Raw genomic sequence first — 27,548 nt, 5'->3', positions numbered from 1 at the left:
CCGAGCTCCTGCAGCCTGGGCCAGGCCTGGTGCTGCATCTGCTTGAGGGGGGGGGGTCCTCTCTCCCGCCCCACAGTGTGGGCCCACACAGGGCTAGGCCAGCGTGCCGGCGCTGGTGGGGAGGCCTTGGGAGCGAGGTGGCGGCCCCCGCGACCTCCTCTCCAATCACCCGGGGAGCCCGGGTCTGCCAGGATCCTAACAGGCATCTGGTGCCGGCCGGCGCCTCGAAATAAGCATCAGGCCAATTGCTGGCAGGGATGAGGGCCAGCCAGACGGGTGGGGGCACCACGGTAGGGGTGGGGGTTCTACCCATGCCCTTCCCATGGTGCCTGCCCCTCCTCAGCCCCTGCTGGCTGCAGCCTGGCCCGAGGGCGAGCGGCCGTTCCTCCCCACGTGTGGTCTGCACCCCGTCTGGCTTCCGTCCCTGAAAAGGGAGGTTTGCCCTTGGCTACACTTGTTACTGGGTCATCCCCTATCAAGGTGTTCTGACCCTGCACCCGGCCTTGTGGGGCTGGAAGTGGGGGGCATGGAGTCTGGGGGACCCCACGAGCCTGCCTTGGCTCCCTGCTGCTCAGCACGGCCTGGGGGCACTGCCTGGGGGTCACCTCCAGTGGGGGACGCTTCAGGGCGGGGTCCTCGCCAGCTGGGGAAGCCACAGGAACTCCTTCAGCCCCAGCAGCCCACAGCCAACCTCTGTCTCGGGGTGTGGAGAGCAGGGTGATGGGGGGCACCAGAATCGGGGCACTCCAGACAGTGTGCCCCCACCCCTATCGCGGGGCAGGACACACAGCATTTGATCACCCCATTAACAGGCCCCGCTGCGGCAAGCTACGTGTGCGCACACCCCGGAGGTCTGGTCCTGGCTGGGGGGCCCCACCGGCTCACCCCTGCTGCTGGGACCCCCCTCTCCCCCTCCCCCTTGGGGCAAGGAGGCTGAGGGACAGCAGCCCCTTCTCTGAGGGCGTGGAGCCCGTCGCCAAGGCCGACCCCCATCTGAATGACCCAGAATCTGCCGTGTGGCCCCCCCCAACCCCGGCCCCGCCGTGTGGCCCCCACGCTGCGCCGCCTCGCACCTGTTTGGGCCGTTGCAGCAGTTCCTGCGCCACCGCGGTGGCAAAGATGGCTCTGTTGCTCCCGGGGCTGAGCTGCAGGGAGAGCGACAGGCCCGTCACCAGCTGGACCCCCAGGTCCGTGATGGTCACCTTCTCGTCCAGCACCGTGATGGTCTTCTCGGCCAGGATGGCGTCGGACAGCGGCGACAGGATCTGAAAGCAGAAACAGGTGCAGGGAAAGCGCCCGCCGCCGAGCGCGTCTGGCGGGGGGGGGGGGGGGGGTAGGGGTGTGTCTGTCTCTCGCTCTCCCTCTCGCCCGCCGGGGACCGCCGCCTCCAGTCCCTCACGGCCCTTCCTGGACACGGCCCTTTCCTCCCTGCCCACGGGGCCCTGGGGCGCGGCTGGCACCGGCCCTCCTCCCGGTCCCGCCGCTGACGGGGGGCGTGTGGGGCTTCATGGGCGGCCCTCGCAAGCAGAGTGCGCTCTGAAAGGGAGGTTTCCACTTTCCTGCACCCCGGGTTCCCACTGCTGTTTGGCAGCGTGGCGCCGAGCCCCAGTCCGGCCTCACCACACGCCTCACCCGCCCCACTGGCTCCCAGGTCAGCCGGCACCGTCCCGCTCCCACCCGTGCGCGCGCCTCACGCTGGCGCCTCCCTCGCCTTCAGGAGCCGCAGGGCACGCGGCTGCAGGCCACAGCTCGCGCCAGCGCACGCGCCTCCGCGAATAAAACGATCGCTCTGAAATCCCAGCCGTGTTCTCGAATGGATCGAAATCTTCCATAACCCAACACCACGGTTCCCGTCAGGCTTCCTCACAGCGGCGACGCAGAGACCCCACGCTGGCCCGTGGGGTGATTAGCCCCGATTATGGTATCGCCCCCGCCGAGGGGGCAGCTGAGAAACAGGTTTGTCCCCGGACGGGAGGCGGGTGACCCAGCCCCGTGGCCTCCCGACAGCGTCTGGGGAAGGGCCGCTTCCCCCCGGTCCTCGCAGCCAGCCCCCAGCCTGGGTCTCCCCGCAGCACATCCGAGATGCTCCCCTCGCCTGCGTGTCTGAGGTGGGGAGGGTGCAACATCCTGGTGGCCAAGCCGTCAGTGAGGTGGACGCCAGTCAGGAGCCACCAGCCATGCCCACGATCTGATGGGCAGGCTCCAGGGAGCTCCCCTCCCGGCAGCACCACCACGGCTCTCGGCTACGCTGCACCCGAGCTTCGACCCCCACCCCCCGCAAGGGCCAGCCTCGGGGCGAGGCAGCTAGAGGGGACAGGCCCCAGGCTCTCGCTGCCTTTACGCCTAGCCCGTGACTGGCCGATGCCCATCAGTCGCCCCGCTCCCGGCGAGAGGCTGCTCTACGGGCGGGCTGGCCTACCTGGAGGGTGGTCATCCCCAGCTCCTGGCCAATCAGGACCTGGCCCCCTCGCAGCTTGGCGATCCGCGGCTCCTCCACCTGCATGAAGTCGCTCACCAGGTCCGTGATGTCCACCTGCCAGTCCGAGCCCAGCAGGTAGGCCAGGTGCCCCCCAGGCTCGGCCGCCTCGGCCACGAACTGGGCGAGCACGCGCACGAGGGCGTGCTGGTACTGCAGGGTGCAGCCCCGGCCGCGCGGCTCCTCGTCCTCCTCGTCCTCGCTGTCCCCGGCAGGCCTGTCCAAGGGACACTTTGGTTTAACAGGTGCTGAGACGGGCCGGGGCCGGGAGCATGGCCCAGACTGCAGGGGCACCCGCTGCCCGGCCGGTTGTACCGAGCGCATGCCCCCCACGGAGGCCAGCCAAGTGAGGGGACGCCATTCCCAAGACCAGGTGTTGGCGTGACCGCCTCTGCCAGGACCTCTGTCCTGCCCTCCCTGGCCTGCCGGGTGGAGCCAGACGCCTTGTCTGGGAGGCCGTCCCAGGACACCACACACTCGCACGTGGGCCTGACAACGGCAACAGGTGCAAGGAGGGCCCTGTGGCCGCTGTACAAGCTCAGGGGATGCCTCCCCATGAGTCCCCAGTGCACGTGGCAGCCCCACTAGCCACGGGCCCTGTGGCCCAGACCTGCTAAGTCACGCTGGACGGCTGAGCCATGGAAACAGACCAGCTCGCTTTCACGCCAGCAGGTTGGGGCAGAAGCCTTTGCATCATGTAGCCACAGACGCCAGATGGACCAGGTCTCCCAGCAGGTGCTAGTCACAGGGCGCTGGAGGCTGGACAGCCCCACAAGCCTGTGCCCACAGGGGAGCTGGTGCTCCGGGAGGGCCAGGCCATGCTCCCTGCACCACGCCCACCACTGCCTGGGTGCCGTCCTGACAGGGCACGGGGCGTCGGGCCTCACAGCTGTGACAGCATCTGGAGTGTGCTGCCCTCACAGCGCCGGCCATGCCGGGCCCCACCGCCCACTCACCCCAGAAAGCTTGGCCTGTAAGAAGGGCCTCGTGGGCCCTCGGCCTCGCCTCCTGGCCACCAGAGGCAGGACCACGAAGCCAGCCCCGGCGGGGACACAGGCCCCCCCTGCTCAGCTGAGAGACCCGTCCACTCGCCCCCGAGGCGTCCTGGAGCACAGCTGTCCCTGAGGTGCTGCCTGACCCCGGCACGTCCACACAGGGGCCTTGGCTCTCCAGGCACAGTGCTGGGGCACAGCCACGCAGCCCCTAGGGGTCCCCGGCAATCCCTGGACGTGGGTGGGGCCACAGAGGGGCCTCCCGGGTCAGGCCCGCTGGCGGAGGTTACAGGGATCAGGTCTCCTGTCCCTGGCTCTGACCCCCTGGTGCCGGCCGGCCTGCTCCTCCCACCCCATGGCGTGTCCCCCGTGGCCCGCGAGGACCCAGGAGCCAGACCGGGGCTTTGGCGGCCTCCCGGGAGAGGACGCACTCTGCGTGGAGGTGCAGGAGGGAAGGAGAGTGGGACCCGGGGGAGAGGCTGAGGCAATGGGGCCCCCCGACCGCCGCACCCACCTCTTGCTGGAGACGACCGGCACGCGCCAGCCCTTGACCTGGCTCAGCTCCGTGTCCGAGACGTCGATCTGCAGCGGCAGGCGCGGCGCCCACACGGTCAGCTCCAGCGGGCTGCGCAGGTGCTGGTAGGTGAAGTCCACCACCACGCCCACCTTGCCCTTCATCTCCTTCCCGTTGACAAACACGTAGTCGCAGTGGTCAGAGACCTGGGGGAGGCGGGGCGTGAGCGTCCATCCCCGAGGGGGCCGGCGGGACGGGGTGACCGCGGCCTGGAGAGCTCGCTGTGGACGCCGGCCCTGCTGGCCCCGCGGCAGACGGTGTGATGACCACGCGGGGTCCTGCCTGCCCCGGCTCCTCTGCCCTTTGGGGCCCCGGGCGCGAGCTGCGCCTTCTCTGGGCTCCACCCTCAGGCGCTGAGCGGGTCCTGAGTCCCTGGGTGCCAGGCACACCCCGTCCCTTTGCTGGCCGACTCCCCACTTCTCCTTGAGGAGGACAGACAGGATGCTGCTGCCTGGGGTCCAGGGCCGGCCCAGCTCAGCGTCCGCCCCTTCACTGCCTGCGGGCTCCTGAGGTGCCCCCGGACTCCCCCCCCACCCCCGTGGGCCCGGCACCTCCCAGGGTGAGTCTCTGCCCCGCCCTCCCGGCACCTGCTCAGCAGCGCCTCGCCCCGTCCCACCCTGCCCTCTCCCCTCCCGGTCCCCCACACCAGCCGTCCACGTCGCCGGTTGGTTCGAGCCCCGAGGTTTGCGTGGCATTTCCTGCATCCCAGGCGGCAGGACGTGCGTGTGCGCTGTAGTGCCGCCTCCTTAGCACCCAGTCCGGTCAGCACCGCCCCTGACATCCGCGAGCCGCTGGCGCCCACCCCCGCGCTGACCCCGCCCCGGCCCCGGGCCCACTCTGCACTGGCCACACGCCCCAGGACTAACGCAGACACCGGGGCGCTGAGCCCCCCGCTGCGGCGAGAGCTCCCGCCAGCGAGTCGTGTCCATCGCGACGGCTTCTGAAATCCACACGGCCCTGCCCGCGCGGTCTGCGCCCCGTGAGACGCTTCCTTCCCACTCGCTGATTCCCTCGGCAGGGAAGCGCCCGTGGGCACCGGCTCATGGCTTCACAGTCCAACAGAAGGAAGGAAGGTGACCCCCTCCGGGCCAGACCCCGCCCAGGAGGCCCCGGCCCCGGCGCCCCGCACCCCCAGGGAGCCCCGCTGAGCGCGGCTGTGTGGGTTCTCTTACTGGACGGCCACGCCAGCATTTATGTTGTATGATTTTTCCTTAAAAATACGGCCTCTGAGATAGTCCTAAATCCATCCTGGTAAATTCCAGCTTCTGATATTCAACAGTCTGGGAACGAAAGCCACACTTTGGCCGGTGATGGCTACATGGAAAATGGACCCGATTTTCTTAGACAGAGAAGGCCGCATTTCGAAGATGGTGAAGCAGCTCTTGGGGCTGGAGGGGGGGGGATGGGGGGGAGGGCAGGGCGGGGCATGGGAGGTGCGGGGAGTGTGGGGGTGCAGGGCTGGTGGGCAGGGAGTGGGGGGTGTGGGGGCGCGGCAGGGTGGCCTCCCCAGCCATTTGCACGGGAGACCTCAGTGCCGGGAGGCGCCTGCACCAGCCCCAGGGCAGGCACCGAGGGCGCTCACCCCCGTTCATCCAGGGCCCACACAGCGCCAGACCCACCTGGTGCCCTGGGTTCTGGTGCCACGACACAGGGGCCCAGGGAGGTCAGCTGGCAGGTCACAGGTGTCCTGCCCGCGCCTACATTTCGAGGTCCACCCAGGCCTCATGAGGACAGGGCCTGGCAAAGGTCACAGCCAAGAAACACCAAACGGACTTGCTGTGGCCACTGGCAGCAACGGGTCCTCGGAGCAGTGCCCTAGCAGGAAAGGGGTCAGGTCCGGGGGTGCAGGGGGTGGCTATCCTGGGCGCAGGGCGGCTCCCCTCCCTGCCTGCTGCCAGCGACGGCGCCGCAGACGCAGGTCACACGGCATCATGCGTGAGGCCCACACGCCTCACGTACGTTTGCGAATTTAGCAGAACACAGAAACACATTTTGGGCAGTCAGGCCAGCTCCGTCGCCTCAACAGTGAAAGGCATTTATGATCCAGCCCTGCGGTGCTAATGCCGCTCAGGAAAATCCGTGAATATTCCGAAAAAAAGCAAAAGCCTGAAAGACTTTGGTATAAACCGGTGGGCTCTGGCGCTGTGTTGGATCAGGCAGAGCCATAAATTTTAATGGCTTCCTCTTCTTTGAAAAGGATATTCGAAGCCAACGCTTAGATTTTATGCTCTGCTATTTCTTCTAGAGAGAAAAGGGACGTCACATAAACAGACTCAGCTGCCCACCAGGAGCCCTGTGTTTGTGGCCCCATTCCCGGGGGTGGGCCCCCCGATTTTAAGAGGTGGTAAGCCCCGCCTGTGATGAGTATCGCGATGGCAAATAAGGACCCAGTTCCCTAGGAAAGGTGGTGTCCTCAGAGTGACAGCTCTGTCCCGGGCGGAGGCTGTGTGTCCTGGGGCCCCTGCGGGTGGCCCCTGGGGTGCAGGCCCAGCAGCTGACCGCTCCGGGGCATCACACAGGGTCACAGTCAGTGCCAGGGACAGAGGGACCCCCCAGGGAGGCTGGGAGCGTGGGGAGGACAGGTTGGCTTTAAGGCTTTCCTGTCCCCCTCGAGCTGAACGCACCCCAGTCTGCACTCCCTTGATTAAGCTTTCGGGGTTTCCAATCACTCCTGTCCAAGGGTGCTTTCTCGTACCCCTCGGGGACTCTCAAAGAGCCTCCAGCTGCCACAAAGCACCGCATTTCCCTCCCTGCCGAGCCCAACCCGACCCAACCCAAGCAGCCTGGAGCTGCCGGGCTGATCCCATCACATGCCTGCGGTGGCTCTGGGGTGCAGACATGGCCAGTGCACGGTTTCCAGCAGGTTCGGGGGGTCCCCCCAGCCAGAACTGGGTGCTGAAGCACTTACAGGTGAGAGCAGATAGGCTGGACGCACAAGAAAATCAGCCCTTTCGGGCACATGAGCACCCCCACCCCTACCCAGGCTTTTGCTAAATATTGGGGCTTCGAAAAACGCTCTACCCTACCCCAGACGTGTGGGCAGGCTGATGGCAAGAGGGTACCGGCGCCCTCCAGAGCGGAGGGGCGGCTCCAGCCCCACCAGGGGCCTTACGAACCGGGGCAGCTGAGGGCCTGAAGGAAGGTGACCGGCCACGGAGAAACTGCTGCCTCCCCACAAGGGCGTGTGTGTGTGTCCACAGGGCCCATGAGGCCGCTTGGCCTCCCGGACTCCGGGGTGTCCCCAGATTCGGGGCCTCGAGGCGCCTGCAGTCAGAGAACGCCAGCACCCCCGTGCCAGGCTGCGTCCCAAACACTGCGAGTCACTCCTGTGCCGGGGAACACGCTCAGCAGGACAGCCACGGCCAACGGACCAACAGAGCCAACCAAACCCACCCGGGCAAGGAGCCGCCTGCAACCCCGACGCTGGAACGCACCCGGCTCTATCTTCAGGATTATGGGGAGCCCGTTAGACCCAATAACTCATCCTAAGAATTAAGCCCCTGCCTCGTCTTTGCTCTTGGAAACGTGACATGAAACAACCTAAATTAAAAGCAAGTATCTTCTTGATATTGTCAAACTTTCAGGGACAAATGCCGAGCCGTTCCCGGGGCTTCACGGGAGTGACAGCAGGCCGAGCGCCCCCAGTCGAGGAAATCAAGCCGGCAAGAGCCATCGGCACCGAGCAATCATCCTCAATTTACAAACGACTGGAGTCGAAGCTTTGTGCTACTCCTCACTGTCGTTTTGTTTGCTGCAAGTGATTTAAAAAGCATTTTCAAAGAAAAGAAAAACAGGTACAGTCAATTGTTCCAAACAGAAAAGAATGTTCTTCCTTTAAATGCGTTTGCCAGGAACCTATTTGTAAAACAGCAGAAAAACAGGTATGGACGAACACACACGCTCAGCGCTGGCGGAACACGTCGGCGGTCACCCCCGACAGCCGCGGAGCCAGAGGACAGGCGGGCTCGGCCCTCGGGCCGTTAAGCTGAGGAACGCAGCCTGGGGGCCGCGGGGGACTCGAGGCCACAGATGGGGCGCCCTTGCCACGGGGAGGTGGGCGTCGGGAGAAGCACCTTGCCCCGTCCCTGGTGGGGGCGAGACCCTGCATCCACTCCAGGGACCGGTGGTCCCCCACGACGGCTGCCCCCCGCGCCCCCCAGCTGTCCCCAGGAAGCAGCCTCCTCTCCCCACCCCCGGAGGGGGCAGCGGCTAGAGGCGAGGGAAATGGCCGTCGCGCTCCCCACACGGCCCGCGGCCTCTCCGCGCGGAGGCAGGATGGCGGCTGGCGCGGGGGGCGGCACCCGCGGGGCTCGGCTTGCCAAAACCGGCGCCTCAGAACCCCACACAATGTTGTAAGCCAAAGACACCTCAGTCCAAAATGAAAGCCTGAACCCGACTTGCGCGTCGCCGCGGGGCGGGATTGGGGAGCTCCCTTCCTGCCCGGGCAGAGCGCGGGATGCGCGTCTCTTAAGGAAATCGGATCTTGAATGCAAAGGGCAGTGTGAGGAAGCGGGAGCAGCCCACGCCCTGCCTTCGGGGTTCTAAGACCTGGGAGCCCCAGAGGCCCCCTCCACGGAGGAGGCCGTGGGCCACGGCTGCTGCCCGAGAAGCGTCTGTGGGAGGCTGGACGGCGCGAGCCCGCCAGAAGAAGAAACTCTTGGAAATAAGTCTTTTTCATCCGGTCACGTCTTCGGGGATTCCCAAGCAGCCCAGCTTTCAGCAAAAGGTGAAAAGCGACAGCTGTGTTCCCTGAGACACAATGACGGGGCCAAGAGCAGGAAGAGCAGGAAGTCTTTGAAAAGCGTTTGCTCTCTTGAAGAAAGGGACGGCGTTAGCTGTGGGGAAACGGCAGCTCCCTCGGCTGGCGAGGGCTCCTCCAGGGGGAGACCCCGGCACCCCCAACGCCTCCTCGCGGACGTCCACTTAGGCCCCTCCCTGCGTCTCTGGCCCCCACACCAGGTGGCTCGGGCTGGGACTCGCACAGCGTCCAAGCAGCCACCGAACACTCGCCCTGAGGCCCTGTCGCCGGGAGCCGCCCCGCAGTGCTTCCAACCCCGCCCAGGCCTGGCCACGAGCCGGCACCCCTGCCCCCCGCTGCCGAGTGGACTCACACAGGCCTGGCTCCCAGGTCTGGCCGCCTCGCAGGTCCCCGGCTCACCCTTTGGGCTCTCTGGCGTCCTCTGGCGCCGCCATCTTGCCGCCCCGCCGCCCTCGTATCCCTGGCCCCCCAGGCTCAGGTGCGCCTGCTCGCCCTCGCCCTCACCAGCTCCAGGTGCTGCCGCAGCCTCAGGACCGCAGGTGCTGGCCGTGAGGCTCCGGCCCGAGGGCGGGGAGAACTGACACTCCCATTACCCCACACCCGAGTTCCTCCCGCCTGCCCAGCGCTGGCAGGGCTGCCCTGTGGCTTCCCCCGGCCCTCTGCCATGGAGATCCCAGGAGCGTCCACTTTGGCGGCCCCCGATGCCTCAGGGATAGCTGGACGGTCCGGCCCCTGGGGGTGGGGAGGGCTCCTGGCTCAGAACTGGTGGAGCTGGAGCCCCGCCCCGTTTGAATAAATAAACCAGGTGGGGTCAGTTTGCTCCTCCAGACCTCCCCACCTCCCCGCCAGCTTGGGGCCGGCACCGGCCCGTGGGGCTGACCCCATGTCTTCTGGCAACGGGCCCGGCAGATGCGCTGGTCCGGAAGCCGGGCTCCTCGACCCAGACGGCATCTTCTTCAAGCTGGGGTTCTGAGGGGCCAGTGGGCAGCCTGGCCATCTGGTGGGCTGGCAGGGACAGCAGGCCCCTCCTCCCTCCACGTCTGTGATGCGCAGGTCAGGGTGGGGCCCCAGCACTGACATTTCTACTCAGTTCCCAGGCCATGCTGCTGCTGCTAATCTGGGGACCTCCTGCCTCCAGAAAGTGGGCTCCTCCTGGGCTTTTCATGCACAAAGGATCTTGAACGCAAGCATCGCGAGGCAGGCAGGGAACGTAAGTGGGGTGCGGATGAGGATGAGGATGAGGATGCTGTGGCTGCAGCAGAGCCAGCCTGGGCCCGGATGGGCTGCCGATGGGGCCTCTGGGCCCGGCTGGCTCTGAGCGCGTCCTCGGCTGTAACTCCCGCTATCGGCCAGCTTTCCTCGGCCGCCTCCGCGTGCTCTGACCGCGCCCTGAAAGATACACTCACTGCCCCTTAGAATGCGAGCACGATGCGGAGCTTCCCTCTGTGGTCCTGACCCACGTCTGTATGTTCTTCCAGGCGCCCGTCTCACGGAGGGGCCCCCGCCTCCCTCCCCCCGGCTCGCTCATCTCCACGCCATTGTCATGGTGTTGGCGGCTTTTCTAACCCTCTCCCTGCACTGATTACATTGCTATTGTTGTTTACAAAAATACCCCTTAGCTGCTTCTAAGCAAACCGTCTGCGGTGCCAGCTCGGATGGTTACGGCACGCTGCTGGCTCGTGGAACGAGGCTCGCCAGCGCGGCACTGGGAGGCCTGTCCACGCCGCCTGGGGGTGCCGGCCAGGCTACGGTCATGCCCGCGCTCCGGGAGCCGCTGGACCCCAGCCAGCCCCTAATTGGGTCCCTGGCGGGCTGGCGTTTTCGTGAATAATCATGAAGCCCCCAAGCCCCCAAACCCCCAGACGGGAAGGAGGTCGGGGGAGCCTGCTCTGGCTTCAGTTCCCGGCCCAGGGCCCGGTGGCCCCAGCTGACCACGGTCCCACAGCGCGGGAGGGATTGATCCAGAGGGAATTGATTTGCTAAACAAACTGAACTGAGCCAAGACTCTAGTCCCAACCAGCTAATGTGAGCTGGTGCAGTCTGGGCTGAACCAATTCATCTTCTGAAGTTAAAGACTCGTTTGGAGCTGACCTTGAAGTTGCCCTTAAAGTTAAAACCCCCAGTTCTGCATCAGGAGTCGGGGAAGACCCAGGGGCTCATTTACACCAAGCTCAGAGGCGAGCAGAGCAGAGGACGCCCGAGCGACACATTCACAAAAGCAGTGCTGAGGCTTCCAGGGCGAAGGGTTCTGTTGGCTGCCGGCAGCAGAGCAGGGTCCAGCGTCACAGAAAACAGAGTGTTTCCAGCTCCGAGGAACAGGAGACAACAAATCACACAGGAAAACACGCAAACAAGGCGTCGGGAGGCCAGCCCTTGCCTGGCGCACCTGGAAGCGAGTGTCCGTCCCGGGATCTCAACAGCCATCATTTAGTGTTGGCTTCAGACTCCCTGGGGAGCGCGCCAGGGGTCCAGCCCACACCCACCCAGCATCCGTCCTCGCTCCCGCCCCCACCCACTTCTGCACCCCTGAGCTCAAGCAGCTGCTCTGAGAAACGTGCACAGGGCGCTGAAACCACCCAGGGGCCCTGGAAATGTCTCCTGATTTCACGAGGGCACCTGCTCCTGACAGTGCGCTGGGGGGTCTCTGTGCAGCCGAGGATCCTGGCCCGGGGGGGGCCTACGCTGCCGCCCCAGCGCTCAGCCCCGAGGCCGGCGACCCGCAAAGCGCCAGATCCTCCCCGGAAGCCCCTGACACGGAAACCCCTGACGCTCGTGTGGGGAGCGGGCCCCGGGGACGTGGCCTCCGCAGGGGCTTAATTTGCTCCTCTACTGAGAGTGCAGAAGCCTCTGCAAATTGAAAATTCAGGCGAGCGAAAGGCTCCGTCTGCACCTGGAGCTCAGGCTGCTCAGCGCGAGGAGGGGGCTGCCGCTGCAGAAGCCCCCGCAGTGGGAGCCCCCCCACTGCCAGGCAGGCCCAGCCCGGGGCAGGGACCATGGGCAGGGACCATGGCTCCTCTACGCAGGCCGCGGCCCACGCCTCCACCTCCCCCGTTCCCGGCTCTCCTCCCGCAGTCCGTGTCTCCCAGGCGCCGGGCCTGCCACCTGGGGTCAGACGCGAGCTCGTGACTTCAACTCCCTGAGCCTCGGGCTCCCACCTGTCACGGGGGCCACCAAACACGCGCGCTGAGGGAGGGGCGAGCGATGCCACACACGGCTCCCGAGAGCCCCGGGGCCAGGCGCCCTGGCATCCCAATGAGCTCATCCAAAACACCGAGGGCAAATCATTGCAAAAATGACAATTTCTGTTTATCAGAATTGATTTTGCACAATCCCGATTGTATGCTCGTGGCCATGACGCGCGCTGCAAAATGCTGCAAAATTCATTATGCTAAAGAGAAACGTTTAGGACATTTCAACGCAGTGTTTTACCTCCCGCGGGAGGGGACGGCTTGAAAACAGGCGGCTTAAAAACAGCCGGCGTCCTTGCAAGCTTCCCGGAGAGGCTCCCCTGTGTGGCCGGGGGGTGGCCCGTCCCCCCACCTCGTGACGGCCCGGCGAGAGCGGAGCTCGCTGGTTGCTGGTGCACAAAGCTCGCCGCGCCCCCCATGCAACAGCTGGATGCTGTTTACCAATATGCCGCTTTACGTCTTCCCTATACTAATTTTCAAACTTATTCTGGTTCCTACGAAGAATATCCAGGAAATCACAGTTGGCTGCAGCAGACATATGTTATTCTAATAAACATTAAAATAAATATACGCTAATTACCATATGAAGCAGCAACGCTGCTGCTGGTATTTACCCAAAGGCCACGAAAACACCAACACAAAAATAGGTGTGTGCCCCGTGCTCCCCGCAGCGAGCCCCAGCCCCAGTGCCCAGCACGGACGCCGGAGAGAGGCGGTGAGGACCTGACACCCGCGGGCCCCGCTCGGCCACTGAACAGACGAGACGTGCCTTTGGGGACAAAGCAGGTGGATCTGAGGGGACGATGCCGAGGGACGCGGGGCGGGAAGGGACAGAGCGGCCGCAGCTGACCCGTCCGAGGACTGTCTGTCCCCAAAGGACACGGCCGCGACACAGGGTCATTCCCAGGCTCAGTGACGCCGGGACTGGCTCCCAAGGGGGTGGGGATGGAGGGTGCTGGGGGGCAGGCTGTGACCCTGGACGAGGGTGGAGGCGAGAGAGGCCCGTGCACAGTGCGGGATGCAGCTGTGCCCCCTCGTTACACAGCCGTGCAAATGAGAGGCCAATTAGGAAAAGTAAAACTAAGCAACGTTTCTTTAAAATGAGCACAGACCCACCACGTTCCCGCGCCTTATTCCCTCGACCTGGGACGTGAGCGCACGCGGACGAGACGCCTCCCACGACCACACGCTGGGGCCTCCGTCCCCCGGGTTCCGTCGAAGCCCTGCCTGGGCTCAGAGCTCCTCGGGGACCTCATTAAACGGCAGGTCGCTGCTCAGCGGGGCCGCCCCAGAGTCCGAGCACAGAGCCGGCGCGGCTGCCGCTGCCCGCTCTCTCGGAAACCTCCCCTCGGTGGCTGCCGCGTGGGGCTGGGGGCTCGCCCCGACCGGGCACTGCGCCTACGGTCACCCACCGCCGCTGCCCTGCCGCCTGCGCCCCACGGTGGGTCTCCTGAGGTCAGGTGTGGTGGCGGCAAGGGGTCAGGCCAGCCAGGGCCCAGGTGCGGCCATGGACTCTGCGGCTCCGCTCCTGACAGGCCGTGCCGTCCACTCAGCCTCCTCCCTACCCTCGGTCCCTCCTCTCTGCCCAGCCCCCCCCTTGTTTTCAGGGATGACTCATCAGCGTCCCCTTTGGGGGGCTGCCCAGCTCCTCCTCTCTCTGCCCCAGCAATCTGCTGCAGCAAAGGGGGCTCCCCACACCCCCTGAGCCGGCACTCTCCATGGCCTGCATCTCCTCACTTGCAGATGGACCCCAAATGTCTGGGCTTGGGGTGCACACTGGCAGCCCCCAGGCCCCCGTACCCACGCTCCCTACAACTCAGCTTCCCACAGGGGCCGGGTCTGCTTCCTGCCTTGGCTCTGGGCCTGGAGAGAAGCTTCCGCCGGAACAACTGGACGCTTCCGAGACGCCGCCCCTCCGCCCCCTCAGGCCCTCCAGGGCCCTCTCAACAAGCCCGCTGCCCGGAAGGCAGGATGCCCCGGCCCGTGCGGCTGCCAGGGAAGGCAGCTCAGCCAAGGCCCTGGGCCCCGCGGGCGCTGCTGCCAGAGCCTGCGGTGGTTGCTGCGGTGACGGCTCCCTCCGCGTGTGGCAGGTGCAGGGAGATGGGCTCTGAGCCGGCAGGTCTCGCCAGCCGCCCGGCTTACACACAAGGGTGGTGTCGTCCCCGGAGGGCACCTGGCGGCATCTGGATGCTCCCAGCCATGCAGCACAGGCAGCAATCCCGGCTCTGGGCACTGGGCAGAGACCAGGGCGCCCCCCGCCGCACCCGATACCTGAAGGGCCCAGCCCAGCCCTGCACACAAACCACCATGGCCATGCGTACTGACGCCAGACGAGCAGCCCCGTCGTGGTGACACCTGTGCCCTGGGGACCACGGTCCCCAGACGCCGTGCCCACACCCCTGCTGGAGCCCCACCCCCTCCTGTGACCAGGACCCCAAGACGTGTCACCCTGACTTATAGGGACCTGCCCCGGGACAGCTGCCGGCGGGTGAGGGAGAGGCTGCCACTCGGGCCCGGGGATGGGACGAGGGTGGGGACCGTGTCTCCAAGAGGCGCAGGTGGGAGGAGCTCGCCCTGGTGCCCTGGAGGCTGGCGTCTGCGTGACCCGCTGGGCCCGGGTCCTCAGACGGCCCTGACAGAGAGGGGGCCGGAGGAGGGGACTCCAGGGTCCCAGGGGCGACGGCCAGGGACACGGAGCTGTCCCTGTCACCTTACGGGCCAGAAGGAGTCTCGGGAGCCCAGTCACCCACTCTGTCCGCCGGTGGCTGAAGGGCCGCTGTGCCCCGTGACTGCCTCGCCCTGCAGGCACCTGGGCCGGGGCACGGGGGGGGGGGTCTCAGCCGCCCCCGCTCCCTGCAGCTTCCCCTAAGCCTGCATCTGAGATCAGTGTGGAAGTCGATGGTGAGCTTAACCGCATGAAATATGACGGCGGGTCTGCTCTTGAGCCAGGATTACTGACACTCTGTTATTTTGCTTGGCCACTTTGAGCCCGTCGCTGTGTTGCTATCACAGCTCCCACGGTCCTGCCGTCCCCCGGGCTTTGCTCCCGCCAGAGGCAGCACTGGCTTCGGCTCTGGCCTCGCTCGGTGCCGGGCTGTGCCTGACATGGGCCTCGGTGTAGCCGGACACGCGTGTGCCCATGTGACTCACGCACCTGCTCTGAAATGACAGCCGAGGCCAGTCCACGCTGCCGCCGTGTCTGCACCCACACGCAGCGCGCCCAGGTGGGGTCAGAGTGCCACGGGACAGGCCTGGGTGCCCAGGATCCAGCCTCGCTTTCCCCAGTGAAGGAACTGAGCATGGCTTATGCACATGCATGTAACACGCGTGTCACTCTGTAAACAGGACAGCCACTTGCGGTCAAAGAGACAGATCTCCTGTTTCCCTCTGTGGACAAACGCCGTATGTGGAATCCTGTGTTTAGGACAAACGCTGCAGACCTTTCCATATGAACAAAACACGTACACCCACCTGCATAGCCGCCTGCGACATGGGTATGATACAGGTGGAGATATCGCCCACCTTCTCCTCTGTGAAGGAAACTCTAGCTGTATATATTTGAAGTCACAGTTGCGGAAAAAAGACACAGGATATAGGTGTTCACGTGTGTATCTGCCTCACATATAAACACATGCGGCTGTGAGCCGCCTCTCGTCTCCCGTTCCCCGGGACCCCGAGGCCGGGCCATCCAGCACTGAGCACGGACGCCTCGTGTGATCAGACATTCAGCAAACATGTGAGGGATGACGTATGTCTGCACGCGGCTCTCCCGTGGACCAGCTGCAAACGTTACAGTATGAATTTAACTTTGAATTTTACACCAGAGTCTCCATATTAGTCTCTGATTCTGGGTCTCGCATGCCTTTACCCTGTTCTGTAGACACACACATCAGATCTGCACCGCGGTGTTGGCTGCAGAGCTCCCGGGCCTCACCGTCGTGCGGGCAGGGCTTCCCCCCGTCGCTGCCCTGGCCTGTGCGCTGCCTGGGCTGAGTCTCTAGACTCGCCCTTCCAGTGGGTTTTTTTAAAAAAAAATATTTATTCATGCATACAAGAACTGGGGTACAGGCCAGAGGTGCAGGGGGGAGCTGAGAGGACTCACTAGAGACAGAGTGGGGTGCAGAACAGGCAGACTGACTGAAACCCACTGCTGAGGGGAGCAGCGGGGAGACAGGAGAGTCTGCTGCACCCTGTGGGCAGCTCCCTGGCCGGCAGGGATTGAACTTGTGCTGCAGAGGCTGCGGACAGCTTCACAGTGCTTCACAGTGCGTCTTAACCCCTTGTGCCACCAGGGAGCCCCCCCCCCCCCAGTGGGTTTGCTTGAGAAATGCTGCTCAGATGCTTGAGGATCCAAAGAGGGGCCCGATGAGCGAGGGGCTGGGGCCACACAGACACCCTTTAATGACCTTCACTGTGACCTTCACTGTAACCTTGCCAGGGTCATTGGGAGGCCCCTAAGCTTAGTTTTCATCTTGGTCATAAACCCTCATCATACCTTCTAGCGCTTTCTTTCTCTTCAAGATCAAAGACGGTGTCCCCTCTGGGGGAAAGATCGCAGAAGCTTCTGTAACTCACCCTAAAATTACAATCAAGACTGTGTCAAGCGCTTATGAAACAGAAACTCTCTGTGCCAAGCCCTGAAAGTGAGTAACAAGACGCTCCCCTTTGGTTAAGCATAATCACTAATTTGGGGTTCTACCTGTACATTTTTGCCATCGATTTATCCCCTAATTAACTTCAACTCTGCAGAGGCAGGAGGCCGGGAACGCTGCTGGTTGGTACTAATTATCCACCACGGCCCTCGTGAAGGAGCGTTTCTGATACAAACTGGTCTTTGAACCGCAGCAGGGGGGCCGTCCCTGCAGGTGCCCTTCAGTGTGGCGTTCGGTTGGCAGCCACGAGCCTCATTTTCGCGCTATGAAGTCTGCCTCCTAAATCCTCATGCAAAACACTGCCATCCCCGTGCTGGGTCTCAGAAAACAACGCATGGCCTTTGCACCAGGTGTAGGCATCCCGCACGTGATACAGAGTGCTTGGCTGCCTGGCGTTGAGGGGATTTAAAATGATATATGGCCCATATCTCACGCCTTAATGCACCCGATGTTGGTGTGCTGTCCCCCTGTGTGACAGTGTGTTGGTAGTCGCAGAACGGTACTTCAAATAAAGACTCTCCATCACAGAAACAGAAGCAAATTAGCAAGGCTCGCCCTGACAGGCAAGTTAAATCCCGGGACTATGCCGGCAATCAAGGCTGTTGCCGCTGGGTGGTGGCCGCCAGCAAACCTGGGTCCCACACTGAGTGTGTAGCTCACGCCTCTGAATAGTCAGCGAACAATACATCCGAAATCTAGTTTTTCTAAACACCCCATTAAATGCAAGCTCAGTGTGTGAACAGTCAGTTGAACTGGAAATATCATGGGCAGGGACCGAGGGGCCTGATACTATGGACCTCCTCAGTTGTGTGTCCATGATGAATACAGACCTGGGTTGCTGCGGCTGTTCATTCAACACGTGCTTCGTGCAACAAGGGATCGCCAGTTTACGACCATTTCCCAGGCCCCGGTTCAGACGGGGACCAGAGACCCGCGACACGTGTGACCCAGAGAGTCTCCTGCTCGGTCGGGCGCGTCCCCACGTAACTCGCCCAGGGTGACCATGCTCTGCTCTCTGTGCAGTCGCTCCTCACCCGAGAGTTAAGGGCTACAGAAAGGAAAAATTCACCCGGAGAGAAAATTACTCTTGAAGACCTTTTAAATGGAAGCTCTTCTGACCCTGCCTATTATTGTCTGACTTCTGAAGTCCGACTCCTGTCGATTTGGTCTTTTCAGCTGTTCAGGAACAGCGCACGGGCCGCGCTCAGCGCTCGCCTGTCCAGTGTCCGCCGAGGGCCCCTGGCGGCGGCTTCACGCTCCCACTGCAGCTGCCGGAGAATCCCGAGGAGCCGTCCCACCCCCTCCTCCGGGGGACCCGGCGCCGGCCCCTTCTCCCCGCCTCGCCCCCTCTCTGCTCTGCGGGTCCTCTCAGATCGGGGCGGGGCTATGTTCCTACTTACGAAATGAACACACAAGCGGTTAAACACGATTCTACTAGATTCATTTCCCAGCATAACGCAGAGCCAGAGTGTCCTACGGACATTGCATCCACTTTATAGAGACGACCCTGAGGGACCAGGCCTGAGTGTCCACCCTGGCTCTTGTTAGCTATCTCAGAGCCAGGGTTTAAGCCGGGGCAGCTCGGCCAGGTGGCCCAGCTCCCGCCCACGCGCTCCCGCCACAGGGGCTCGCCCGGTGGCTGCAGGGGCGCTGCTCCTGGAGCTGGGCCAGGGCTCTCCGTGATTGCAGATCCCACTGTTGCCGCCACCTGCACACGCTTAGGGATCTCCCGACTCTGCCATCTGGCTGGGCTGTGCTCCCTGGTCTAGTGAGCTCCACAATCCTTCCTGTAAATGCACCGTGGGTGAGGCGGCATGGAGGGCGACGCGGCTCCTTCCTAGTCTGAGACGACAGGGAGGTTTGCTCTCTGATGCCTGGAGTGACCGTGGAGAGAACCACCAGGCCAATGTCTGAGCTCAATGGGAGGATGTGCTGGGACTGGTGAGGTCTGCGCTCCAATGGTGAGGCCTGCGCCCACAGGTGAGGTCTGCCTGGGAGGCGATGCTGCCTGGCTGGGAGGTGGCTGCCTGGGGGATGCCACCCGCACACCCCACAGAAGGGCCTAGAAGGTCCTCCTTCGTGGATGCAGTCCTGACAGCGTGGGGGCCGGGAGAGCCCCACACGAGCCCCTCACTACACTCTCCAGCCAGGGATGTTCTGTCTGTGACGTATGTGGCGGTGGATTCCTGGCCTTGCTGCCCTATGCCCCCAGGGGCGGCGCTCGCATCTGGGGCCCCACTGCCACCCCTGCACCCCAGCACCCTTGGGAGGCGCAGGGCAGCCTGCTGGTGCCATCGGGCGGGTTTTGTGAGAGGAGGGGTGAGGACGGGGGAGGACACTGGACTGGCTGGGGCGGAAGAGAAGCCAATCAAAGCGACACTGGGGGCCCAGGTGCATGCGGCCCAGAGGCTCCCAGGAGCCTGCACCAGTGGCAAGACCCTCCTCCATGAGCCCCGGGCGTCTGAGGACATGGGCTGTGTGGACAGCAGTGGCTCTGCAGCAGCAAGGCTCCCGGGCTTGCGGGACACAGAAGATTCTGGAACAGTGGGCATGCAGTGTTAGGTGACCCATCAGCCCAGCCACTTCTACGTCTGTCTCCACTCCCGGCAAACCGAGGGCAGTGATTGTGCCGCCGGCCTGCGGCCTGCCCCTCTCCAGCAAGGCTGAGCACCTGGCGGAGGCACAGCCACCTGCCTGCTGAGGGCGGAACCAGAGGGACCTGCACCCAGCGCCGCCTAGAGCCTCCAGGGCCAGCGGCAGCTCAAGAGCCCTCGGGGCATCCCAAAGCCCAGTCCTGTCCACTGGCAGGCACTGGACAGTGGGTGGCAGGCCCATCCCCCCGTGGATGGAGAGCCGCCCCCCCATGCCTGGTAAAGCAAACCCAGGGGTCCCCTCATTTGCATTCGATTTGCAGAAAGAAAAAGAAGAGCCGGGAAGAGACCACAGGGTGTAGCAAGGGGCGCCTGGAGCTGCTCTACTCCCCTGGGCACTTCTGGGGTGCTATAAACTACAGCGGGGGGGGGGTCTGTGCACTTTCCACCCCATCAATTTTACAGCAGCACAGGGAGCACCGCACACACTGGTCCCAGGGGCCCCCAGCCCCCAGCCTGCCGCATGCACAGAGCAGCCACCGCCGGTTGCCACCTGCTCCCCCCACCTCCCCAGACAGCGGATGGGGGCAGCCTGGGGCGCCACCAAGCCAGGGTGGCAAGCCCAGGGCAGGGCCCAGCTCCCATGCAGTGTCCCCCACCAGGCGAGTGGCAGGTGACCGGAGCCGGAGGTGGCCAGGGGGTGCGGGGGCTGGGGGGACAGCTCTGCGGGACGGGGGCACCAACTCGCCTTGATGACGTCTTCGTCCGACGACCTGCACTCCACGGCCCTCGGCAGGTCAGTCACTGTCCCGTCCTCCTCCACCGACACCACCTTCACCGGCACGGCCACCATCTTCCCCGTGAGGATGGCCGTGTTCAGGATCTCGGCCTCCTGGAACACAGACACACCCTCGTCACAAACTCCAGCAAACGGGGTTCCGGGGACCTATGGAGCCGGGCTGCCCTTCGTGCGTCTGGGAAGGCAGCGCTGGCTCTGCCTGCCCCAGCTCCTCTCACGCTCAGGGACCCATTTCCTCAGGAGCCTCCCTCTCCTGGGGCTGGGGGTGGCAGTAAGCCGGGAGGCAGCCATCTGGAAAGCTGCCCGCAGCTGCCCCTGCCTGGCGACCGCAGAGGCGCGTATGCCCGATGGCGGAGTAGAAGGCGGTGGGCCTGGTTCCTGCGTCACTCTGTGGAGACGAGCGTCCTTCCAGCTGCACAGGACGTGCGTCTGTTCCCGGCCATGAGGCCATGGGGTCTGGGCCACTTGTTACTGCAATCTAAGCTGGTTTTCCTCACGCCCAGCATTATTTCCCAACCTCAAAAATAGTCACTGAATCCCAGATGACGCCCGAGGTGAACCAGACACGCAAACGCAAGCCCGCCTTTTCCTGCTCGTGCTGCCTGGCCGGCCTGGCCGTTCTGGGGGGTGCGGCAGCCCAGCCCAAGTCGCGTGGAGGCCTCCCTGCAGCCATGCCCTTCCTCAGCGTGGCTCCCAAATGGCTGATTTCTCAAACTGCTCCTTTCATTTCCCAGCAACGCTCAGCCGCCTCATAAACAGAACAATGGCCCATCGCCCTGTCCTCTGTGGTTGCTGGGCCGAGCTCTGCTCTGCCCTGCCAGCCCCTCCCCTGCACTGCGAGGGCCTCGTTTATGCCGCCCCGACAGGGGAGCTAAACCGGCAAGGACCAGGGAAATCCTACATCTCATTAGCCATAACGTGGCTTCCCCATAAATAGCCTGAGTGCATCCTCTAGCAAGTGCGGAGCGCGGGCCCAGCTAACCCTGTGCGGCCAGCGCTTCAGGAACCCACCCTGCTCTGCGGAGCACACAGGCCGGGTCAATGGTGGCGGCGCATGTGGGGGACTAGTGCCTCCCAGCTGCTGTACCGGGGTAATGGACTCATTCTTCGACGGGGGGCGGGAGGCTCACTGTCACTCGTGACACGGTGGGAGCCTCCTGCCTCCACCGGGAGCTGCCCCCAAGCCCACAAACACAAGCGGAACTCAGGGTGCCACCACCTCTCACATGGGGTTCAAATCGCACTGCTGGTCACATGACCTCGTTGTAAACACATTTGTGGACCGGATTCCCACAAAATGCTGCCAGGGGCTGTCCCCCGACCCTGCCTGCTCTATGCACCCCTGGGCTGGCCGCCTGCACTGGGTGAGCTGGCAGGGAGGCACCCAGGTCTGCAGAGCTGGCCAGACACGGCAGGCGAGGGCGTGGTGGCAGGGTGTCTGGTAAGGCAGACGCATCTTAGAGAATTATTTCATTGTGGTGACACCGGTTTGCTACACTGACAGGATTTAGGGGTGGAGCGCCGAACCTCAGGCATATGCATCCACCACTGAGGCCCCAATAATCCTCCAATTCAGCCCCCTGGGCCCCACTGAGCACCCCCTGCCCCCACCCCAGCCTCAATGCTGGGCCTCCAGGGCTTGCTTTAGTGCTGTCTGCTCCTGTGTTTCATCTCTATTCTCCATGCCTGAGTGAGCGCACCTGGCGCTTTCCTTCCCTGACGGCATGCTCAGCAATTCCCCTCCGCCCCCCACTCTGTGGCGCTGGCGAGACCTCGTCTTTCCTAGAGCTGAGTGTTGTTCCGCTGCAGACACACGACTTCCTCACCCGCTCGGGGAGCCGAAATCTCATCTCTCATGTCAGTACTAACCCAGGGATACGGGTCATCATAGCAGTGGTGTACACGTGCAATGACTTAGGTGAATCAGGCAACTCAACATGTTTTCAGCAAGGGGAAGGGGGAAAGGAGGAGGGGCAGCGACTCCCCGGCCCCAGGGTGGTGGAGGTGCAGGTGCTACCAGGTGGGTGTGGGCCTCAGAGCTCCCCTCCCACGGCCCTGGGGGCCACAGAGCCTCCGGTGCGCTCCCCCGTCTGCAGCGGCGGCACCACGTCTCAGTGAGGACGAGCAACCCAGACGTGGCATCACAGCACCGACGTCCACCTGGCTTGGGGGTGAGGGCGGTGACCTGGTGAACCCCACCTGATCAAAGCTGGGCAGTCTTAGCCCCCCAGTGCGGCCCACTTGGACGCTGACCCAGGCTTGCACATTTGCTGTGCTTCCTTGAGCCGAGAGTCAACATTTGCATGTGAAATCTGATTTCACACTTGCTCACGTGTGGAGAAGGCCCCCGAGGAGTCGGAGCAAAGCACTTGGACGGGAAGCTGGACTGAGGGGCTCCGATGGGTGACTGCGCCCCAGGGGGTGATCATCCCCGACAGAATCCCTCTTGGACAAAGGGGGGCTGCCTGGCCTCTGTGCCCCCAGGACCCCGACGCCCTTTCTGGGTTACCCGGACCTGGCAATGGGAATTAGGCTGCTTTGTCCGCACCACGAGGAAATCTCCCACTACGGCGAAAGCACACCCTAGTTTTGCATAAATCATTTCAAATCTCATCTAGCATCAAGCTCCAGAATTAAGAAGCTAAGTGACAGCTGTTTAATTAACTCCTTAAGCTGATTAGGCAGCATTACCGAAATCCCCTCCAGGAGAGACGCAGGCCTGCTGCTGCCCCACCACTGTTTAAATTCCAGAGTCGCTCGGCCGACCCCCCCCAGAGCTCCCCACCCCGCAGGACCTGGTCAAGTATGGATCTGTATTAACAGCGCGGCCTGAGGATCAAAATAGCCGGGCTGCTGGCACCCCGCAGGGCAAGCACCGAGCCCCCGAGTGAGCCGCTCAGCCCTCCCGCCAGCTCAGGCCCAGGCCAGCCCTGCCCCTCACCGTGGACACCACCAGACAAAGGCACATTAGCCAGTGTAAGACTTTAAGCCAATTTCACTCAAAGCTTAGTGTTTTGAACGTGGCATTTCCAAGGAAGCACGGAAAGCACCATACCCCGGGGTTCCTCTTGCCGCTGCGGCTGGATGTCCCTGACGCCAGCCCCCATGAGAGGGGGGCGGGGTTTGGCTACTGAGGGCTGCCGGGCAGCAGGTGGGTGGACGCAGGCAGGGGCCTTGAGGCAGAGCAGAGGCTGTGGGAACTGTGACTGTGCTGGCCTAGATTTTTTAGAAATAGGACATTGGTTTCAGGGGGTGCATCCAGCGGGCCAGGGGAGGGTGTGCGCCCCGGTTTTATGGGTTGGTGGGTGCTGAAAGGGCTGCTCCTGGCCTGTGGCTTTGCGGTGGCAGCAGCCATGTGGATGGACTTAGTGAGACCCACATCACAGGACACTCGTGGGCCATGAATTCACTATAACACACTCGGTGCTGGGTGCACCCGTGACCTCCATGCACCTAGAACACGCCCACCACCTCCCAAAAGCAAGCCTGGGTCCTGGGGCATCTCTCCTCCTGCCTCTCACCCCTTCTTGTCCCCCAGATTTGTGGGAGCCAAGGCGGGCTCCACGTGGCCTTCTGTGGCTGCCCATGGCCCCAGGTGAGTGTGGTCCTGCCTGGTCCCTGGGCCAGCGCCTCATTCTGCCCACATGTGGCTGAGTCACATCCATCCGCCCACCAAGCACAGTTTGGGGGCTGTGGTTGTGCAAAGTCAATTCTTTCTCTGCTGTTCAAATCAGAGTTTGCAGACCAGGGTTCTGGACCCTGCCCAGCCACGGCGAGGTCTGGCCAGCACTGCGGGGATTTAATCCTTCAGTTGCTCACAGGATCTGAACACTGAGCAGCAGAGAGCTGCATTTCTGGTGTTTCTTGCAAGAATCAGAGACCTCAGCAAATCCGTGTCTGGCGGCCCCAGGCTCTGAACCCCGGGCCCTTCATTTAGAAGCTTCCAGACCTGGATCTGATCCCTGCTGAGTCCAGCTGTCCAAATGGCCAGGAAACACCCAGGACACAGGGCGAGCCCGGCTTCGTTCACGAAGTTGCTCTTGAGGCTCGGGGCCCGAGGCCCAGGGCCAGCAAGTCACCGCCCCCCCCCCCCCACACCCCGATGAGCAGAGCCTGACAGTCAGACGGACGCTCTCATGTGCACGACGGCCCCGGGGCGGGGGTTCTCGTGAGAAACTTCGCTGTCTGAGCGGCGCAGACAGTCTCCCAACGGCGACTCCGTGAAACTCGGCATGAATATTTAATTTATGTCTGTTGATATCATGAAGTATTTGCTCTTTGAAAGCGGGCCGTCCTTGCCTGCAGCCTTTAACTTAAGTGTCTGTCAGCCCTTTTCTCTGTCACTGCAGGAAAATGCATGTCGAATTGTCAAAGTGAGACTCGGAGGCTGGGAGAAGCCTGTGGGTCTGGCGGTACACGGGACTCGGGAATTAACTCAGGCGGCACGGAAGGACACACGGAGTTAAGGAACATCAAAGCGCAGCTCAGGTCGCATCAAGCTAACCGGGTGGACGCGTGCATCGTGGTCAGCACCAGCCCACGGAGGCCGCCCGGCAGGCAGTGGGGGGGGGGGGCGGGGAGGGGTGTTGCTGTGACCTGCAGGCCTCGGGGGTTCAGTGGGCCTCCCCGGCGGGCTGGGAGCCAGGCCGTGATCATTTCTGCTAATGAAGACTCGTTGCGGCGAGTCCCAGCTGGGGCAGATCCAAAAGCTGCTGCAGCTCGGCCTGGACATTCGGTGCTTTCCTGACTCCCAGCAGACCACTCTTAATTATGTTCTTCTCAGGCTAATGTGAAAAGGAATTTGCATGTCTTGAGTCCACACTAATTAGGAAGACGGGGATGCAATTAAGATTATTCCGGAAGGCGGGGGAGTCAGTCCGGATGTGGACGGGCAGCGTCCAGGCCTGGGCAGGGCTGGGCTCTGCAGGCCGCCGCCCTTTCCTGCTGCTCGTGAGGGCTGCTACCTCTGCTGCGTCCCGTCCCCGAGCCCTCAAGCCCTGTTTTCCAGATGTTTGTGGGGCCACACCCCAGGGTTGAGCCCGCGCAGCCTGGACGGCCGTGGCCTGGCACCTCTGGGCCCCCAGCTCAGCCCTGGGCCCGCGCCAGCTGCTCTGACACCCTCTGCCCGGGACGTCTGCATGGGGCATCTCAGAGGGTCCCAGAGGGTGTCCTGTCGCCCCAGGCCTGCTGCTCGCCCAGTGCCTGTGAGCAGCTGGAGCGCCGCTGCAGCCGGTCTCGGGCGACATCACCGCTATTTTCATCACGGCCCTCCGCGTCGGTCAGTGCCCCCCGCCATGGGCCTCCAACCCCGCCGCTCCCTGGCCTCCATGGTCCCTGTGCTGTGGGGTCGGGGTAACGAAGCAGCCTGGAGGCCCCGGCCTGCCCCTGCCCACAGTGCTGGCCACTCTCAGAAACCATCTCTCTGCCCCGGGACCCTGGTGCCTGCTGGGCCTTGTCAGGACGTCAGGTCCAGCGGAGCCACTGCCTGGGAGCTGCCTAGAGCCTCCTCAGGAAGGGTGCGGGCACAGGGCCTCCGCACGGCATGCCCTGCGCCGGCCCAGCAAGGGGGACCCGCCTCCACTTGGACAGGTCACTTCAAGGGGTCTCGTTCTCTCTGCGTTTGCGTTCCGTGCTGGAGGTGAGGGGCCCAGGAGCCGCCTTGTTTCCACACTCACTGGCTGGAGCCAGGGGGGCCGGCGGCGCCATGAAGCTGACGTGAGACACGCGCCAAGCTGGCCAGAGCGGGGGACGGTGTCCGGGAGGGAGCCCCATCAACCGGCTCCAGCGCCATCTTCTGACTTAACGCAGCCAGACGGGCGGCGAGGGCTCTACCTGCCGCGGCCAGGCCCCACCTGGGGTGTGTCTGTTAGGATGAGCAGCCCTCAGGCTGGTCAGGCCCTGACCTGGGCCTCAGCCCAGTGACCCTGCAGGGAGGCAGGACGGGTGCCCAGGCCCGCCTCAGAGCAGTCCTGCCGGCACCTCGGGCCTGGGGCGCAAGGGTCAGGGGGTTCCAGCTCGGTGGTTCCCAAACGTGGCTGCTCGTGAGTCACCTGGGGAGATTCATCAGTGGGGCTGCTGGATCCCGAATCTGGACACTGGGATTTAACGGCGACCTACAGTGTGGGCCAAGGGGTAGGACCTTCCAGGCCACCTCGCCCCCCACCCCCAACCCGTGCAGTGGGCTGAGCCTGGTGCCGGCAGAGGCAGCATCACCCTCGCCCTGTGTTGCCCACCCCAGCTCCCCGAGGGGCCCCTCGACCCAGCTCGAGGCCCTCGCCCCAGCCCCCCAGCCCCATGACGCTGTCTCCTTTGCACTTCTGTAGCAACGCCGATGGGAAACTCGGCTCATTTTCGGGGTTTTTTTTGTTGGTCTCAAAATGTATCAAATGATTGTAGAAGTATTAATACTGTTAAGGGAGCTGAAATCTCCTTGGCCGCCCTCAGCGGGGGGGTGGGTGGGGGGACGTGGCAGGGCTTTGGGGGAGAGGCGCTTTCTTTCCCTGGGTTATTCCTCTTTCCCAACCCCAACCCCCCCGAAGGGTGATTTATCTTTTTAAAATTATGTCCTGCTCCAGTGGCTTTGAAAGCTCCTCCATCCTACCTCATTACGGGATGTATTTCGGCCGGGCCAGGATTGATTCCATGAAATATGCTTCCTAGCACGTTGGAGAAGCCGGAGCCGGCGGGTGATGAATGCCGGCGCGGCCGGGAGGACGGGCGAGCGGCGTGTGGCTCGGCCTTTGTGCAGACGGGGGCTCTGTAATTCCAAGGGTCAGTCCTTTCAAATAAAAGCAGGAGAGTGAGTCTTCTGAAAATCACAACCGGGCCAACTTCTGCAAGGATGTTCTAAGCACAAGAGGGAAAATCCCACGGCGTGGAAAAGCCTGCAGTGACTCCCAGACCGACGCTTGCCCGTGGCGTGGAAGTGCCCACACTTCTCCGACGGGGCCTGAAATGGGGGACCATCCTGCTAACCCCGCGGCAGAACATGTCGGGGGGCTTGGTCACCGGGTAATTCACAAGGTGACTGAGGGGAAACAACACTCGCTGGCTCGCGGAAGCCATGCAGGAAGGACTCTGAGAAATGCAAGAATGGGGACGAAGGTGAGAGCAGGACCACGGACGCCTGTTGGCAAAGCCAGGGCGGCCGGACACGTGGACCCACGGGGCTACTATGCAAAGACAGGATGGATCCTGCAGGAAGAGTCTCAGAAACGATACGCAAGCTACGGGACCCCACCCCTTCTCGTGGAAGGGGCTGTTGTGACCACTAAACAGCTCGTCTTTGCAGTCTGGCTCCAGGAGAATTTATGTTAATGTCCGTTCTGTGAGCTGAAGACAATAAATCCAGGCTTGGCTTTGCTTCCAAAGCTTGTTCCTTGAAAAATCTACATTTCTCCAAAATCTGATTTATTGTAAAGACCTATAGCCTTGTTCTCACCTGACTCGAACACGAAACCAATACTTCTCTCCCGCTTCTTTCCCCAAATGAAGTACATTTCATGAAATTTCCCATT

At 63.3% G+C, this 27,548-nt stretch overlaps 1 protein-coding gene across 1 annotated transcript in view; it reads right to left on the bottom strand.

The window, feature by feature from the left end:
• Window positions 1-27,548, bottom strand: part of TMEM132D (transmembrane protein 132D) — a gene marked incomplete at both ends in the record, with an annotated part of 206,851 nt that overhangs the window by 2,122 nt on the left and 177,181 nt on the right. Inside the window, 4 exons of the mRNA XM_084253162.1 lie at window positions 1,074-1,265; window positions 2,420-2,693; window positions 3,983-4,188; window positions 19,981-20,124. Of these exons, the coding sequence (XP_084109288.1) occupies window positions 1,074-1,265; window positions 2,420-2,693; window positions 3,983-4,188; window positions 19,981-20,124 (816 nt within the window). The remainder of the gene's footprint in view (window positions 1-1,073; window positions 1,266-2,419; window positions 2,694-3,982; window positions 4,189-19,980; window positions 20,125-27,548) is intronic.

Source organism: Talpa europaea, assembly GCF_964194135.1.
Source record: "Talpa europaea genome assembly, chromosome: 14".
NCBI classification, from domain to species: Eukaryota; Metazoa; Chordata; class Mammalia; order Eulipotyphla; family Talpidae; genus Talpa; species Talpa europaea.
The sequence above is the reverse complement of the archived record's forward strand: the minus strand, read 5'-3'. Positions and strand labels throughout refer to the sequence as shown.